Source organism: Chiloscyllium punctatum, chromosome 38 (genome assembly GCF_047496795.1).
Source record: "Chiloscyllium punctatum isolate Juve2018m chromosome 38, sChiPun1.3, whole genome shotgun sequence".
In the NCBI taxonomy this organism is placed as follows: domain Eukaryota; kingdom Metazoa; phylum Chordata; class Chondrichthyes; order Orectolobiformes; family Hemiscylliidae; genus Chiloscyllium; species Chiloscyllium punctatum.
Genome location: NC_092776.1, coordinates 21,220,104 through 21,235,742, shown reverse-complemented (window position 1 = coordinate 21,235,742; position 15,639 = coordinate 21,220,104). Strand labels below are relative to the sequence as shown.

The 15,639-nt window shown below is 38.9% G+C and overlaps 2 protein-coding genes across 2 annotated transcripts in view; one reads left to right on the top strand and one right to left on the bottom strand.

Moving 5' to 3' along the window:
* LOC140463434 (uncharacterized) overlaps positions 1-15,639 on the bottom strand; it is a 51,883-nt gene that overhangs the window by 35,514 nt on the left and 730 nt on the right. Inside the window, exons 2-3 of the mRNA XM_072557351.1 lie at positions 15,184-15,480; positions 7,777-7,849 (exon numbers count right to left, since the gene is read on the bottom strand). Coding sequence (XP_072413452.1) covers positions 7,777-7,849; positions 15,184-15,480 — 370 coding nt within the window. The remainder of the gene's footprint in view (positions 1-7,776; positions 7,850-15,183; positions 15,481-15,639) is intronic.
* Positions 3,088-15,639, top strand: part of LOC140463435 (pancreatic lipase-related protein 2-like) — a 49,673-nt gene continuing 37,121 nt past the window's right edge. The window contains exon 1 of the mRNA XM_072557353.1: positions 3,088-3,182. The gene's annotated coding sequence lies outside the window, so the exon portion shown is untranslated. The remainder of the gene's footprint in view (positions 3,183-15,639) is intronic.

The window sequence follows — 15,639 nt, the reverse complement described above, 5'->3', positions numbered from 1 at the left end:
ATTGTTGAATGACTTTTGTTAGATATAAGAAGTGCTTCAAAGGTTTTAGGGAAACACTTCCATGGTCTTCTTTTTAGCTTTAATGCCCATTTCATTCAATCCAAATGCCTGTAGAGCGAGTATCTCGCATGGTACTTCCTACAACATTTTTAAAATAAGATTAGATTACCTACAGTGTGGAAACAGGCCTTTCAGCCCAACAAGTCCACACCGACCCTCCAAAGAGTAACTCACCCAGACTCATTTCCCTCTGACTAATATACCTAACACTATGGGCAATTTAGCATGGCCAATTCACCTAACCTGCACATCTTTGGATTGTGGGTGGAAAACAGGGCACCCAGACGAAACCCACACAGACACAGGGAGAAAGTGCAAATTCCACACAGTCACCCGAGGCTGTAATTGAATCTTGGTCCCTGGTGCTGTGAGGTAGCAATGTTAATCACTAAGCCTCTGTGCCACCCACCAGCATTGCCTGCATAGGTCTTCCACAAGCAATTGCCTGAAGTACTTCACCCGTGATGCAAATTCTTTTAATATTATTTGATAAAATTATATTTTTATTTCCTGGATGTTAGATGGGTAGCTCATCTTGCTTTAAATAACCTTAAAACTGTATGGCTGAAGTAAAATGCCTACATCATTCCTGGGTTGAGGAGCAAAGGCCTTAGAAAAGGAGGCTCACCAGGATGCAACTCGGGATGAGAAACTTCAGTTAAGAGAAGAGGTCAGAAAATTGAACACTATTCCTTGGTACAAAAAAGATTAAGAGGTGACCTAGTGATGAGGTTTCAAATTGATGAGATTCTGATAGAGGAGACAGAGAAAAACTATTCTCTGTAGAAAGGGATCAATAACCAGCCAGCATAGATTTAAAACCATGCTAAATGAGAGATAAGTAACATGTTTTTACTTTGCGTTGTCAGAGTCAGGAACACGAGCTGAAAATGTTATGGAGGCTAATCCTATGGATTATTTTAAACAGGGGTTGTATGAGGTAGATGATGATAAAGAATTTACAAGGGTTACAGATATTTTAAAAATGTGAAACTAAGCTCAGCTTTCAAAATGTACAGGCATAATGGGCTGAATGATCTATCCTGTATAAATGTCTATAGTGATACTGTAACAATTTTACATTCCTGCAGTAAACTATCAAGAACAGAATTCTACCTGAGCATTTGATGATTTTTGATGGAAACAAAAGACTAAAAATTTGATATTCAATTTCATATTGTATTCATAGCAAATCATTATCAAGAAACATTATCAAGATTATTTCTTATTTTCTTTAATAAGAAATTTCATCGGCTCATATTTTTTCTCTTAAATGAAGTGACACTTGTCTTTTAGTCTGGAAATGGAATGAGCTGCCAGAGGAAGTGGTGTAGGCTGGTACAATTACAACTTTTAAAAAGGCACCTGGATGGGTTTATGAATAGGAAGGGTTTAGAGGGAAGGTAAAAACAATGACTGCAGATGCTGAAAACCAAATACTGGATTAGTGGTACTGGAAGAGCACAGCAGTTCAGAGCAGAGGGATTAGAGGGACATGAGCTAAGTGCTGGCAAATGGGACTAGATTAGGTTAGGATAGGATATCTGGTCAGCATGGACGGGTTCGACTAAAGGATCTGTTTCCATGTTGTACATCTCTATGACTCTGTGACTGTAATTGTTCATGGTATGGATATCAAATTATGGACCTGGTTAACAAATTACCTAAGGCCAAGAGACAGAGAGTAGATTTAATGGACTGGTATTGTATCCCTCTATAAGCTATATATATTTTTTCTCCTTATTCTTAAATTATTCAAAATGGTGCCAAATCATGGTGACAAATGAAAGCTTTCCACTATATTTGTATGTAAAATGCACATGACAATAAAATTGTTCCAATCATTCATTTAATTGGTAGGATGTGACTAGAGGTATCCCCCAAGGATCTGTGTTGGAGTTTCAATTATCCACCATGGTGGGATTGAATATTGCATGTTCAGATGTGCCAATGATACAAAAGGTCAGAGAATTGTATGAAGTGTAGATGGAAATTTGAAAGAGATATTGATGCAGTGAACAAAAGATGTAATCAAATATTAGGTCACCTGTCTTGAATCTAAAAAGGCTAAAACAAAACACTTTTTAAATGTGAAAAATTATAAGTACAAGAGGTCGAAAGAGAGAGTTGAGATATGTAGTTAATTAAAATGTACAGCACATAAACAAGACATCTGATGGAATGCTTACCTAAATGATACAGATTTGGCATGAAATAAAACAGAAAATGCTGAAAAAACTCAGTAGGTCTGGTAGCAACTGTGAAGAGAAATCAGGGTTAACGTTTTAGGTCCAATGACTCTTCTTCAGAACTGATGGTAGCTAGGAAAAGTTGTTGCTTTTATGCTGAAGATCGAGGGGTGGGGACGGGATAAGGTGTAAATGATAGGTGTAGATAGAGCCCAAACGGAGACAAAAACAGTTGGACAGACAAAGGAGTAGATAACGGTCAGCCCAGAAGAATAAACAGCTGCTAATGGGGACTATTAGTGGCTAACAATGGGTTGTGTGTAATAAGTCTGGTGTGTCAGGATTGGGGTAAGGAAATGGGAGAAGATTTCTCAAGCCCTAAAATTGTTAAACTTGATACTGAATCCAGAAGGCTGGAGAGTTCCCAAGTGGAAAATGAGATGCTGTTCTTCCTGCTTGTGCTGAATTTTGCTGTAGTACTGCAGCAAGCCTGAGACATTTTATCTCTTACTGAGGTAATGTGCTGGAAATAAAGCCCTGTTACTCCTGAGTCATCACAGAAGTTAAAGATTTTAAAAAGTATGCAGAATTGCCCAATTTGCCTATCTTTTAGACCCAGGTTGACAAAAAGAATGGACTAGGTTTCTGAATTTAACAACAATGACAATTTCTTTTAGCTTGTAATTAGACTCTAGTCACAAGTAAATAATTGTGAACTGTTGATATAACTTCATACATACGCATGTACACATACACACATGCTATTAATAGGAGAGGGAGGTCAAGTGGTAGCAATCCACAAAGAGATAGAAGGCAAGATAGAAGACCTCGTTTAACAAGGGACAGGAAACATTGTTTAAATCACCAGGATCAAAGCACGATGTAATTGGGAAGTCTTAGTGGCCAAAAACACTGGAGCATCAAGACCTAAAGGTAGATATAGCAACCACAGGAAAACAATTTTTACTTTCTTTCAGCTTTGTTAGCAACAAATGTTTGAAATGTTCAAACTGATATTAAAGCTGCATTTCAGCAGGGAGATCAGCTTTAGAAAAGACTGCCTCTTCGTCCTCCAAAAGAGGCACCAAGTGCAGTGGGGACACTTTGGAAGTTAAATAAGTGTGTGAATAGCCAAAGTGATGCCTCTTGAGTTTGGTCTTCTCAGTTAGGTTTGTCTTATTAAAATTGGGTCGTCTTCAGACCTTACCATGTCCTACTGGCATCATAAGAAACAGATTTCAGGCATCTTTATAAGATGTTTACAGGCCTTTCTGCTATAACACGAATTCGCTATAACACAGTTGACGAGTTGAGGACACCGTTTCTAAAGCTCAAACTTTTAAATTGTATTTTTTGGTTATAATGCAATTCTAGCCCCATTAGTTTAAATGATGCAGCTATTACATGATTATTTTTATAACACAGGATTGCAGGAGAATGGAACTCCTGTGTTATAGCAGAACTGACTGTAGTCGATTTTTTTAATGGGGTGGGGGCAATGAATTGAAAATATTTGTTTAAATGGGCTTAAAGCAGAATTCAAAATGGGAAAATAAAACAAAGAACTGCCGTGCTTCTGAAGAAGGGTTACTGAAATTGAAACATTAATTCTGCTCTCTCTGCACAGATGCTACCAGAACTGCTGAATTTCTCCAGCAATTTCTGATTTTGATTCAAAATGGGAAGTCAGGATTCTGCAGCCTTTAAGCACATTGATTTGGAAATCAGACAGAATGAATCAAGTATTAATTTGCACCAGCAATCCTTTTTTTGGAAAATGTTAGCCCCATTTGCTAATTGTTAAAGTAAGGCTTCGCAAATAAATGCCGTAGCTTCCAAAACTGAAATGAAGGTATTATGAAGTCTCATTGCATCGCTGAATTGGCTGGGCATCCAAACAAGGCTAGAGGCCTGTTTTTGAAGGCTGTTTTATGTAGGCAAAACTACAAAAAAATCCCAAGGTGGAAACTGTTATTCAGGAAAACAAAACAACAAAAATATTAAAAGTGAAAAATTGTGTTTTGAAATTTTCATGATTGGGAGATGCCAGCAACATAAAACTTCTGATTTTTATTTATGTGTCTCATGCAAATCTCTGTGATGGATTCTCAAGTGCAGGAGGGTTATAACTTTTCTTCTGGGAAAGGCAGGTAAGTGTTGCTCTTTAGCTTGGGAAGCTAAAAGATTTGAAGAGTAGGTTAAAAAGGACCTTAGCAGTAGAGGATTATGCACTTGATGAGGCATTTTTTTAGCAAAACTATTGGAAGAAATTCTAAAAATGAATGCAGCAACTATACCCATTCAGTGTTACAGGGACAATAAGTCACTATGGGGTAACATACGCTGAGTGAAACGTGCGAATGAAAGAGACTGAGGATCGATAGTGCAGCTTGAAAACAGGTGGTGGAGAATGGAGAGATCTCCAAATTGAAATCGTTGGATAACTACTGTCAGCAATCTGATTGTTTTGCTATGAAAACGTCCAGTTCTAAGAAGCAGTTTTTTATATTGGCACAAGGATGGTTGGTATTTTTAAAGTGAAAGTTTAAAGTAAAAAATATAATTTGTTGTCATTATATATGTTATGTTTGTGTTTTTTGATTATTATAGTTTGATTAATATAAAAGAAAAAAAAGAATCTGTTATCATCTAATATGGTTTGAAGGGATGCCTAAGACTGACTGGAGTAAGGGAACAAAACAATTAAATATATTAATGAAGAGTTGCTTTTGAATTAGTTGCATACATCTGAGGAGCTTGTAATCCGTGGTGTGTGAGTTTTATGAAATCTAGATAACTGAAATTACTGAAAAGCGTTAAGTTGAGTTCTGTTTAATAAATAGTTATCTTTTGAAGTAAAAGAGACGTGAGTGCCCACCGTACTTACAAACTATTCTAATCCCCACCCACTGAAGCTGAATGCACAATTGAAATTCTGTGGCTAAAAATACCAATGTGCCCTTCAGTGTTGACAGTCACAGCAAGAATGATGTTTTATGTAGGCAAAAGTAATTTGTGCATCCAATGCATTTTTTTTCAAAAAGGGGTCATGGAGACAGTCAATCTTTCCATAGCAGTACGCTGAGAGATTAGCATCTACCTGTCAGGTCTGAGAATTAAGATTGACAGGTAACTGTTCTCACTCTACCTCCATGCCAGTGATGATCCAATTCATCAGCACCCTTTTCTCATGCTGTATAAAATTATATCCCTTTATTCCTATCTATTTCTTATATAGCTTGTTGACTGCAAGACTAAAAGTTTCAACTTCTTTCCTTTTAGCAATGTACAATCAATTCTGTACAATCAAGCAATGTACAATCAATTCTATACAATCAAGCATTTTTTCATAATCTTTATCACAGTATAGACATTCTTATGAACCAGACTAAACCCCGCAAATATATTAAAAAGATAGTCTAGACCCTGACATTTTCTTATTTTAAACATAAGTGTAAGTTGTGTTCTGGACGCATTCGATTGGTCAAACTACCAGGCTTGAAATAAAACATACTTTATTCACATACTGTAATTAGAATATGGACAAACTAAAAATAAAAAAAAATAGCTTATCTGTAACTCTGCTGTAATGCTTTACAAAATTATATTAGCTAATATCTTAATATAGAATCATCCTGTAAACATACCCTTGGAAAAACAAATTCAGTAAAATAGGTTATATCACATGCAATTCTAACAGCAGGAAGAGAACCCCAGCTTTTAACTGTAATAGAGAGAGGAAAAATAGTTTCAACATCCAGCTTCAAGATCTCAGCAGAAACTACTACTGAAAAACTAAAACTAAAAATCCTGATTCTGTGGGAGGTTGACCCCACCCATTCAGGCTGCTTCTACTGTTCTGACTTCAGAAAAAAAAACCAAGGCCTCATAAACTGTTTACTTTATTAGTTTTGAAGCAGACTACTCATTACCTCTATATCAACCTTGCTTCATTAAAATAAGGCCAAAATGCACCTCTGAAAGCTTGGGTATCCTCACAACAGGGGTTTAAATTTGTTTTATTAAAATGAAAGGCTTCACCTTAACACGAGACTATGAAACATTATTATCCAAATACTTAACACATTCACCCAAGATTTCTCTTTCTATTACATTAATGGACTGTTGACCCATTTAAAATAAACCTGTTAGGTACCCTTGTTTCTGATCCATTCAATAATATTTAATTCTTAGTGAAAATTATTATGCTATTATACTATTCAGCCTACAAACAACAAAACCTGTGCAAGTTTCAAATGAACTTCTATTTCACATTCAACAGTATAATGCTTGAACTTAACAAGATATACAACAACATTATTAGTAAACAAAACCAATTATTCATGTACTGAAGTTATAAATATACACCTTTTAATGTAATTTTTTAAAACTGGAATGAATTTACTAAGCTAAACTTAAGCCATTAAGCACAAAAATATGATAAGTATCATAAAATGTATGTATGTGTCTATGAACAAATTTCAAGGTGACTGTATTCATTTTTAAGATCAACTTTGTAGAAGAAGACATCCACTTTTTTATCCCAACCTCATAGGGATAACAATGAGAAAACATTTACTTTGTGATCAAGCAATTACTGTTGACCAGAAGGGTGCTGATATTTTTTCTTTCACTTTCTCCATGTTGTTAATTGGTTGCATATCAGTCACAGCATCCTGTTCTAAAAGAGTAGGCTCCTTTTTGTTCTGTGTTGATGTCCGAGAAATTTTTACCTCCACCAAGGTGTAGAAGTTGACTCTAAAGGAATCTGATTGTGATATCTCAGCATAATATTACAGATTAATCAATTGCAGTGATTGTAACAAGGTCATCCAAGTGGACCTCATAGAATATGTGTTCCCTGGTTGGGGTTGTTAATCTGGTTCAATCAGAGAACCCTGGCTGACAGATAAGAACAGACATCCTGTTCACCCTGAGAGCTGCCTCTGAGGGACCTGAGCTTGATCCATGTCAAGGACATTCCACGTAGAAATAAAGGATGACTTGGTGATGGGATACCGGCCTCTGTGGTATCCCATTCATCCATATTAGCCAATTGTATTTTTTTTTACCAGGTTCAAATCAATGGCACGGTGGCACAGTGGTTAGCACTGTTGCCTCACAGCGCCAGAGTCCTGGGTTCAATTCTCGCCTCATGCGACTCACTGTGTGGAGTTGCACATTCTCCCCGTGTCTCCCCCTGTTTCCTCCGGGTGCTCCAGTTTCGTCCCACAATCCAAAAACATGCAGGTTATGTGAATTGGCCATACTAAATTGTCCGTAGTGTTAGGTAAACGTAGGGGAATGGGTCTGGGTGGGTTGCGCTTCGGTGGGTGGGTGTGGACTTGTTGGGCCGAAGGTCCTGTTTCCACACTGTAAGTAATTTAATCTAAAAAAAGATAAGCTGTTTGTTTCAATTGGAAAATACAAGTCTTGCTAGATTTTCATCGAAACAAAATGATACCCAAACTTGTGAACTATTATGAAAAGTATTTATAATAATGAAAAGAAGGAATCCATGCTTTACCTCCTTCATGCGAACAGTAAAGTTCATTTTCTTTCATTCTCATTGCCACTGTATCGGAATCCTCTCCCGGATGCTGAATAAAAGCAAATTTCACAAATGGAAACTATAAAATTAGCAATTATATTTAGAAGAAAACAATTTACGTGTTTATTTACATCAAGTATAGCAAAATAGAAAACTGTAATTCATCATATCTACATGCAAAGCCTTTGATTTGTATCTTTTGAATTGAGACACTTGGACAGAAGATATTTCCGCTTCATTCAGATAAATATTTAGCTATATAATGTTTTAAAATTCTTATAGTTGCAATATTTTAAGTAAGTAAAACTCTGCATAAATGAGTACAAATGGAATGTACTGCTTCTACATTGTCTCACTCAGTCACTATTGAACTGAGTACTGACAGCTTTGCGTAGATCACCAGGACTGTGTTTTAATTTGAGTGGTTCTACTGCAGAGCAATCATTATACAAAATCTTTTGGGAAATTTCAGGCACTTGTCTTATTATTTTCCATCCATTTTCTTTTCTGTTAAAATGAACAGACAGAAAGACATTGCCCTTGATCTGTGGGGACTGACCTCTTTTAGAAGCTTACAAACTATAAATTGACCCTAGCATCTTTCAGACAAAGGAGAAGTAAACTGAAAGCAAAAATAAGAAGTAAGGTGACAAAGAAATACTATAAACTGAGTCTTGTACTGGAGATCCCAATCAGGTGGTATTTGGTTGCTTCATTTCTTCAAATACAGGAAATATTTGTTACTGTATGTTGGTGATGTTACTGATGCAGAGGGAGAAACCAGTAAAACAATTTAATATTTGGAAATGGATGCACTGATTGTAGGGGAACACCGTTCTGAGATATTCAAAACAAGTCAGACCAGTATGCACCATTTGGAAGTTTTACTGCTTTTTCCTTCTGGGATAGAGCAGTAGATTTTGTTTTCCACTAATTCCTATTTCATAATGATCTGCTGCTCCCCAAATTTTTAAAACATTATTCATGGCATGTGGGTATCACAGGCCGTCCCCAGATAACTGAATAACATCATGAGCCTTTTCACATTGAATCCCATGACAGGAAGCATAGAAATGTTGTAGTGAAGAAGGATTTTATCCAGACTGTTGTGCCTATAATAGCTGAAAAGGTTATCAACTTTTGCCACTTTCAAACTCTTCATCCACAACGCTGTAGATTATGACACTTATGTGCATCACTAAAATGTTTATAAATGTAATGAGGATTTCTACCTCTATCAAATGTCTAGGCACTAAATTCCAGATCCCCAACACCATCTGTATCAGAAAAAAAAATTACCCCTTTTCAACTTAAATATATAATCCCTGGTAATTGAGTTTGCTGCAAACAGAAATAAGTCCTTCTTATATGTGCATCTGTCTAGGCCCCTCAAAGTTTGATGCATCTTTATTAAGTCTCCTCTGCTTCCTCTGCTCCAAAGAACAAAATCCCAGCCATTCCAATTATTTTTATCATTGCTAAAGTTCTCCAGTCCTAGCAGCACTTTTGTAATTCTCCTCAGTCATAGAGTCATATAGATGTACAGCATGGAAACAGACCCTTCAGTCCAAGCCGTCCATGCCGACCAGATATCCCAACACAATCTAGTCCCACCTGCCAGCACCCGGCCCATATACCTCCAAACTCTTCCTATTCATATACCCATCCAAATGCCTTTTAAATGTTGCAATTGTACCAGCCTCCACCACTTCCTCTGGCAGCTCATTCCATAAATGTACCACTATCTGTGTGGAAAAAGTTGCCCCTTAGATCTCCTTTAAGTCTTTCCCCTCTCACCCTAAACCTATGCCCTCTAGTTCTGGACTCCCCTGACCCCAGGAAAAAGACTTTGCCCATTTACCCTACCATGCCCCTCATAATTTTGTAAATCTCTATAAGGTCACCCCTCAGCCTCCGATGCTCCAGGGAAAACAGCCCCAGCCTGTTCAGCCTCTCCCTATAGCTCAAATCCTCCAAACCTGGCAACATCCTTGTAAATCTTTTCTGAACCCTTTCAAGTTTCACAACATCTTTCCAATAGGAAGGAGACCAGAACTGCATGCAATATTCCAACAGTGGCCTAACCAATGTCCTGTACAGCCGCAACATGACCTCCCAACTCCTGTACTCAATACTCTGACCAATAAAGGAACGCCTTCTTCACTATCCTATCTACCTGCGACTCCACTTTCAAGGAGCTATGAACCTGCACTCTAAGGTCTCTTTGTTCAGCAACATTCCCTAGGACCTTACCATCAAGTGTATAAATCCTGCTAAGATTTGCTTTCCCAAAATGCAGCACCTCGCATTTATCTGAATTAAACTCCATCTGCCATTTCTCAGCCCATCTGGTCAAGATCCTGTTGTAATCTAAGGTAACCTTCTTTGCTGTCCACAACACCTCCAATTTTGGTGTCATCTGCAAACTTACTAACTGTATCTCTTATGCTTGCATCCAAATCATTTATGTAAATGACAAAAAGTAGAGGACCCAGCACCAATCCTTGTGGCACTCCACTGGTCACAGGCCTCCAGTCTGAAAAACAACCCTCCACCACCACCTTTGAGCCAGTTCTATATCCAAATGGCTAGTTCTCCCTGTATACCATGAGATCTAACCTTGCTCACCAGTCTCCCATGGAGAACCTTGTTGAACGCTTTACTGAAGTCCATATAAATCACATCTACTGCTCTCTGATCTCTCATTGATCACAACATTTTTTTTATAATCTGCACAGGAATTGGCCTAAAGCTAGTTTCAGACATGTGTCAAAGACAAGTCTGTCACAGACACTGAAACTGATCTGATATTTAGAGTTCTCAGCACCAATGAGCTTTCGGACACATCTTTGTGCTTGGTTTTTGCATAGAAACTGTGTTGTATGATCAGCGATGCAAGCCTATAACTCATAAAAAGAAGTTTCATAATGGACTTGTACAAGTCATAGAATTCCTACAGTGTGGAAGCCGACCATTTGGCCGATCAACTCCACATTGCCCCTCTTAAGAGCAGCCCACACATCCCTGTATTGCCATAGCTAATCTGCCTAACCTGCACACTATGGGAAATATGGGCAATTTAGCATGACCAATCCACTTAGGCTGCACATCGTTACATTGAGGGAAGAAACCAGAGTACCAGGAGGAAGCCCATGCAGGGAGAATGTGCAAACTCCACACAGACAATCACCCAAGGATGGAATAGAACCTGGGTCCCTGGTGTTGTGAGGCTACAGTGCCAACCACTGAGCCAAAGTGCCTTCCCAATACATTCCCCATTGAGTTTAAGCTTTTTTGGAGTTAGAATATTCCAACATAAATTCAGTATAGTGAGTATGTCTTGTTGCATGCTTGTTATGGAAAACATGAAAGACATAGATGTCTTTGGTGCAGTTAAGTGCAAACTGTGAATGATGGTCAAAGTAAATTGATGGTGACTTTAGCTCACTCCTAATCTAATCCATCCAGTGGACAGGTGAGTATTAAAGTGTCCCTGTGACTTGCCCACTTTATGAAAAAATATTACAAGCCCCAACTTAAGTTTGCAGGGGCCTTTTTTGGAAATCCAACTTGATGTCTGATGCCTCTGATTGTGGCCTGACTGCAGGTTTAACTCCGACCAAGAAGGGACCACAGTTTTCTCTCCAGGTGAATATCATGGAAAAAGAATATCAGAAAGGGACAAGAAGAAGCCATTTAAGGAAGCTTGCATATTTTTCTTGTGAATCCAGAATAGTTTTGCACATGAAATGTTCAGATTTCCCTAAAAATCTGAAGCAGGCATGAGATACTGTGAATGTTGTGGGCCCTAATAACATTCCAGAAATAGCACTGGGTCAAATAAAGGTGACAGCAGGGTGGAAATTGGAAGGGAAATTGATAGTTTTTTCCAATTCTGGTCAAAAGAGGGAAGCTGCCAATGATGTCATGGATGCACCAGAAAAAGAATTGTGACTGTGGCCCAAGTAGGACTGGATCAACGAGTATTCCATGAACCCCACAAAGAGACAGACATAACTGGGTCCCATGTGGGTACCCATAGACACCCCATTGACCCACAGGAAGTGAGAGGAGTTCAAGGAGAACACGTTCAAAGTGAGAATGAGCTCAGCCAGACGGAGGAGGGTGGTGGTGGATAGGAATGGTTCAGGCCTTCTTTCCAGCAAGAAGTGGAAAGCTCTGCAGCCATCCTGATGGGGGATGGATGTGTAAAGGGATTGCATGTCCATGGTAAAGAGAAGGGGGCTGGCGCCCGCAAACTGGACACTTTAAGAATAAGTGTCAGGCAATCTAATCAGGGAGGGACTGAATAAGTGAATCTTAGAAACCCTACAGTGTGGAAACAGGCCCTTCGGCCCAACAAGTCCACACTGACCCTCCCACCCAAACCCATTACCCTATATTCACCCCTAACTAATGCACCTAACCTGCACATCCTTGAACACTATGGGCAATTTAGCATGGCCAATTCACCTAACCTGCACATCTTTGGATTGTGGGAGGAAACTAGAGCACCTGGAGAAAACCCACACAGACACAGGGAGAATGTGCAAACTCCACACAGAGACTCTTCCGAGGCTGGAATCAAACCCGAGTGCATGGCGCTGTGAGGCATCAGTGCTAACCACTGCGCCACCGTGCCACCTCGTGTCAAAGAAAAAAAAATAAGTTGAGGTAGGAGGGAAATAGATTTCTGTGAGGTAGGAATGGACAGAAACAATGGGTCTGCTCAGGCAATACTATTTGTGGATTTTGGGGAGAAGGTAGAAGTGGGCTGTGCAGCGTTAGGGTTGAAAGGCTGTCGGGGAAGACACGAGATGAGATAAAGTTGGTGACACTTGTGAACACAATAGCTTCATGTTCAATCATGGCACTATGGTCTAAGGGCAAATAGGAGCAGGTGTTGAAGAGTCAGCGCTCAGCTTCTACGATGTAAAGGTCAGTAAGACAGACAACAACAGCACCACACTTGTCGGCAGGTTTGATGACAAAGTCAGAGTTGGATCTCAAAGTATTGTCAGTTCAGAGGGAGATAGGTTCAAATGGGTGAAGGAGACAAAGAAATCAAAGCAATCAATGTCACATCAACAGTTCTCAATGGACAGGTCAAGTGCAGGTAAAAGGCCAGAGGGAGACATTAATTGAAGTAATAATTGAAGATTGAGTTGCAGATGATTTGGAATCTTTAGGGTGTACAGATGTATCTTTTGCTGGTAACAAGAGTTGACTGGTCTGCGAATGACAGAGATCTTTTTGTTTCCAATAAATGTGCGACTGGTTCTCAGATAATTGAACAGCTTGGAACTGGAACAAGTTAGAGAGATGTTCAGTTCTTCCTCAGCTTAGGAATGGTGTCCCTGTTCTCTGCAATCAAAACTCACTATAACACTGAAGTGAACTAGCTTTATCTTTTCTGCAACATTTGTTGCAAATTGTGACTTTTAACTGATAAGCCACTTTTATAAGTGAATTGTCCTCCTTGTGCCCCTTACCAGTGAAACATTGGGAGAAAGATGACTGAAGCAACATGTTAGCCAGCAGAACAGTCATAAGGATCATCTCAACAACAAATCTGGAAACAATGACTATGGAAATTTCTTTCCAGTTTTTGCTGTCTGTTCATAACTTATTTTACTATGTCTATTTGTGTTTATGTGAAAAGGGAGTTCATCGGGGATTGGGGGTTTGATTACTATTGTTATACGTCGATGGTTTATATCTATTTACCTGTGGCTAGAATCCAATTACTTGTAAAAAATAATAATTCTGTTTCGCTATAGAAAGTTGGCCGATGCTTTATATCAACCTGGATCTGAAGGTCAGGTAAATTGGGGAACTTTGCATGCTTTTTATAACTTTAACTTTTGTGATGACTCCAGAAAGAGCAAGGCTTAATTTCCAGTGCACTGCCCCAATTAGGCATAACAACATCCTTCCTTCCCACCAACAGACAACACTTTGAGCTGTTCAGTGGGTTTGGTCCAGAAATTCAAATTGCCCAGGCTTAATGCTGCTGATCCAGGATTTGTTTAGCATCCTTGCCCACTTGACCCAAACCCAATTTGAAGTTCCTTCTTTGAGTCAGAAAAATTCTATAAAGTTAGTTTATTTCCAACACTGAGTCTTTCGCAACATACTACCCAGGAAATGAGGATTTCTGGTGGATTACCAGTGAAGGCTCTGAGTGCTTGATTATTTCAGAGCTTCAGACAAGTTAATAGGTTCCATGTTACAGTGGCCTACATCCAACAAGTGTTTAGGATATATTAAGGTGGGGTAGACTACCTTTAATCAAGAAGAGAATGTGACTAGCCAAGAGATAGCTGCAGTAGTGGACAACTTGGAACTCCAATACACCTTGTTTCCTTTTATCTTATTTTCAAACTCGCTGGGCGGCATGGTGGCACAGTGGTTAGCACTGCTGCCTCACAGCGCCAGAGACCCAGGTTCTATTCCCGCCTCAGGCGACTGACTGTGTGGAGTTTGCACATTCTCCCCGTGTCTGCGTGGGTTTCCTCCCACAGTCCAAAGATGTGCAGGTCAGGTGAATTGGCTATGCTAAATTGCCCGTAGTGTTAGGTAAGGGGTAGATGTAGGGGTATGGGTGGGTTCCACTTCGGTGGGGCGGTGTGGACTTGTTGGGCCGAAGGGCCTGTTTCCACACTGTAAGTAATCTAATGAAGTCCTGAAAAATGGAAAACTGATGCTTCACCTTGAAGATCTATTTAATCTTGACCTATGCCAACTGTACCTGTTGCATTCTTTATTATAATTTTTTTCAATTTTAGTAGATGTGTAAAGTAACTGATCCATTAACACTATTGTACAATAAGATCTGATTTGCCTTGTAAAATAAAAACAAATTGGTATTTTATCTTCAGTCAGCAACTGGATGAGAAAACGATGAATGGGTCTTTTATGATCAGTTCAGTAGGATTCAGTCATCACTAACTTTATGAATGGGATATACCTAATTTCCATGGTGGTCCCATGATGATTATGCAACTGGATCATTATATTTTAAGAATTGCTTCACCCAGACAGTGATGAGACTATGGAATTATCTGTCACAGAAAGCAAACGAGACTAAAACATTGAATGTTATCAAGAGGTCTTTAGTTTTAGTTATGAATGGTCTGAAAACTAGAATTCTAAATCCTATTGTCACAGAAATACAAAGAGCTGGTGGTAAAGTGTAGTTATACTTCAGAATAAGATGTATATTGTGGAACTTCCTCCATATTGTACTAAATGATTAATGATCTGAGAAGGTATACAAGCATAGTTAATCATTTTATTATTTTTTACCTCTAATGTTGGCCATCTTTCTATCATGATGACATGCCATGCAACTTAGTAAGTTTCATATTCAACTTTACTCACCTGAAAAGCAGTTTCTGTGAGCTTCTGAATCCATCCTTTGCAATCTGTCTTTTCCGTTAAAAACGTGTACAGTTTCGAAGTTGTTTCTACTGTAAAGGCGCTTGAATCCTTTGACCAGTTTTCTGAAACAACCTCAGATATTCGGATACAGTCACTAATGCGAATGACCTTTCTGTCTATCCTTTTTGTGATCTGCTTCTCGGATAAACTGGAGCCCTCTTTGAACTCAAAGTACTCGAGGCGAGCGACAGACTGGTTGCTCTGGGAGTAGAGGATTAGCCAGACCCTCTTCCATTTCTGAGGGGGAATAGAAAAGACCCACATTAGAATTACTGGGAAGGTGGAATTAGGCGCACAAACAGGTCAAACACCGTTCATTTGAGAATGTTAAAACAGTGCACAGCGTCCAGTACTGTTCGCCATTCACAATAACAAGGAATTACTGAATGACCTTGT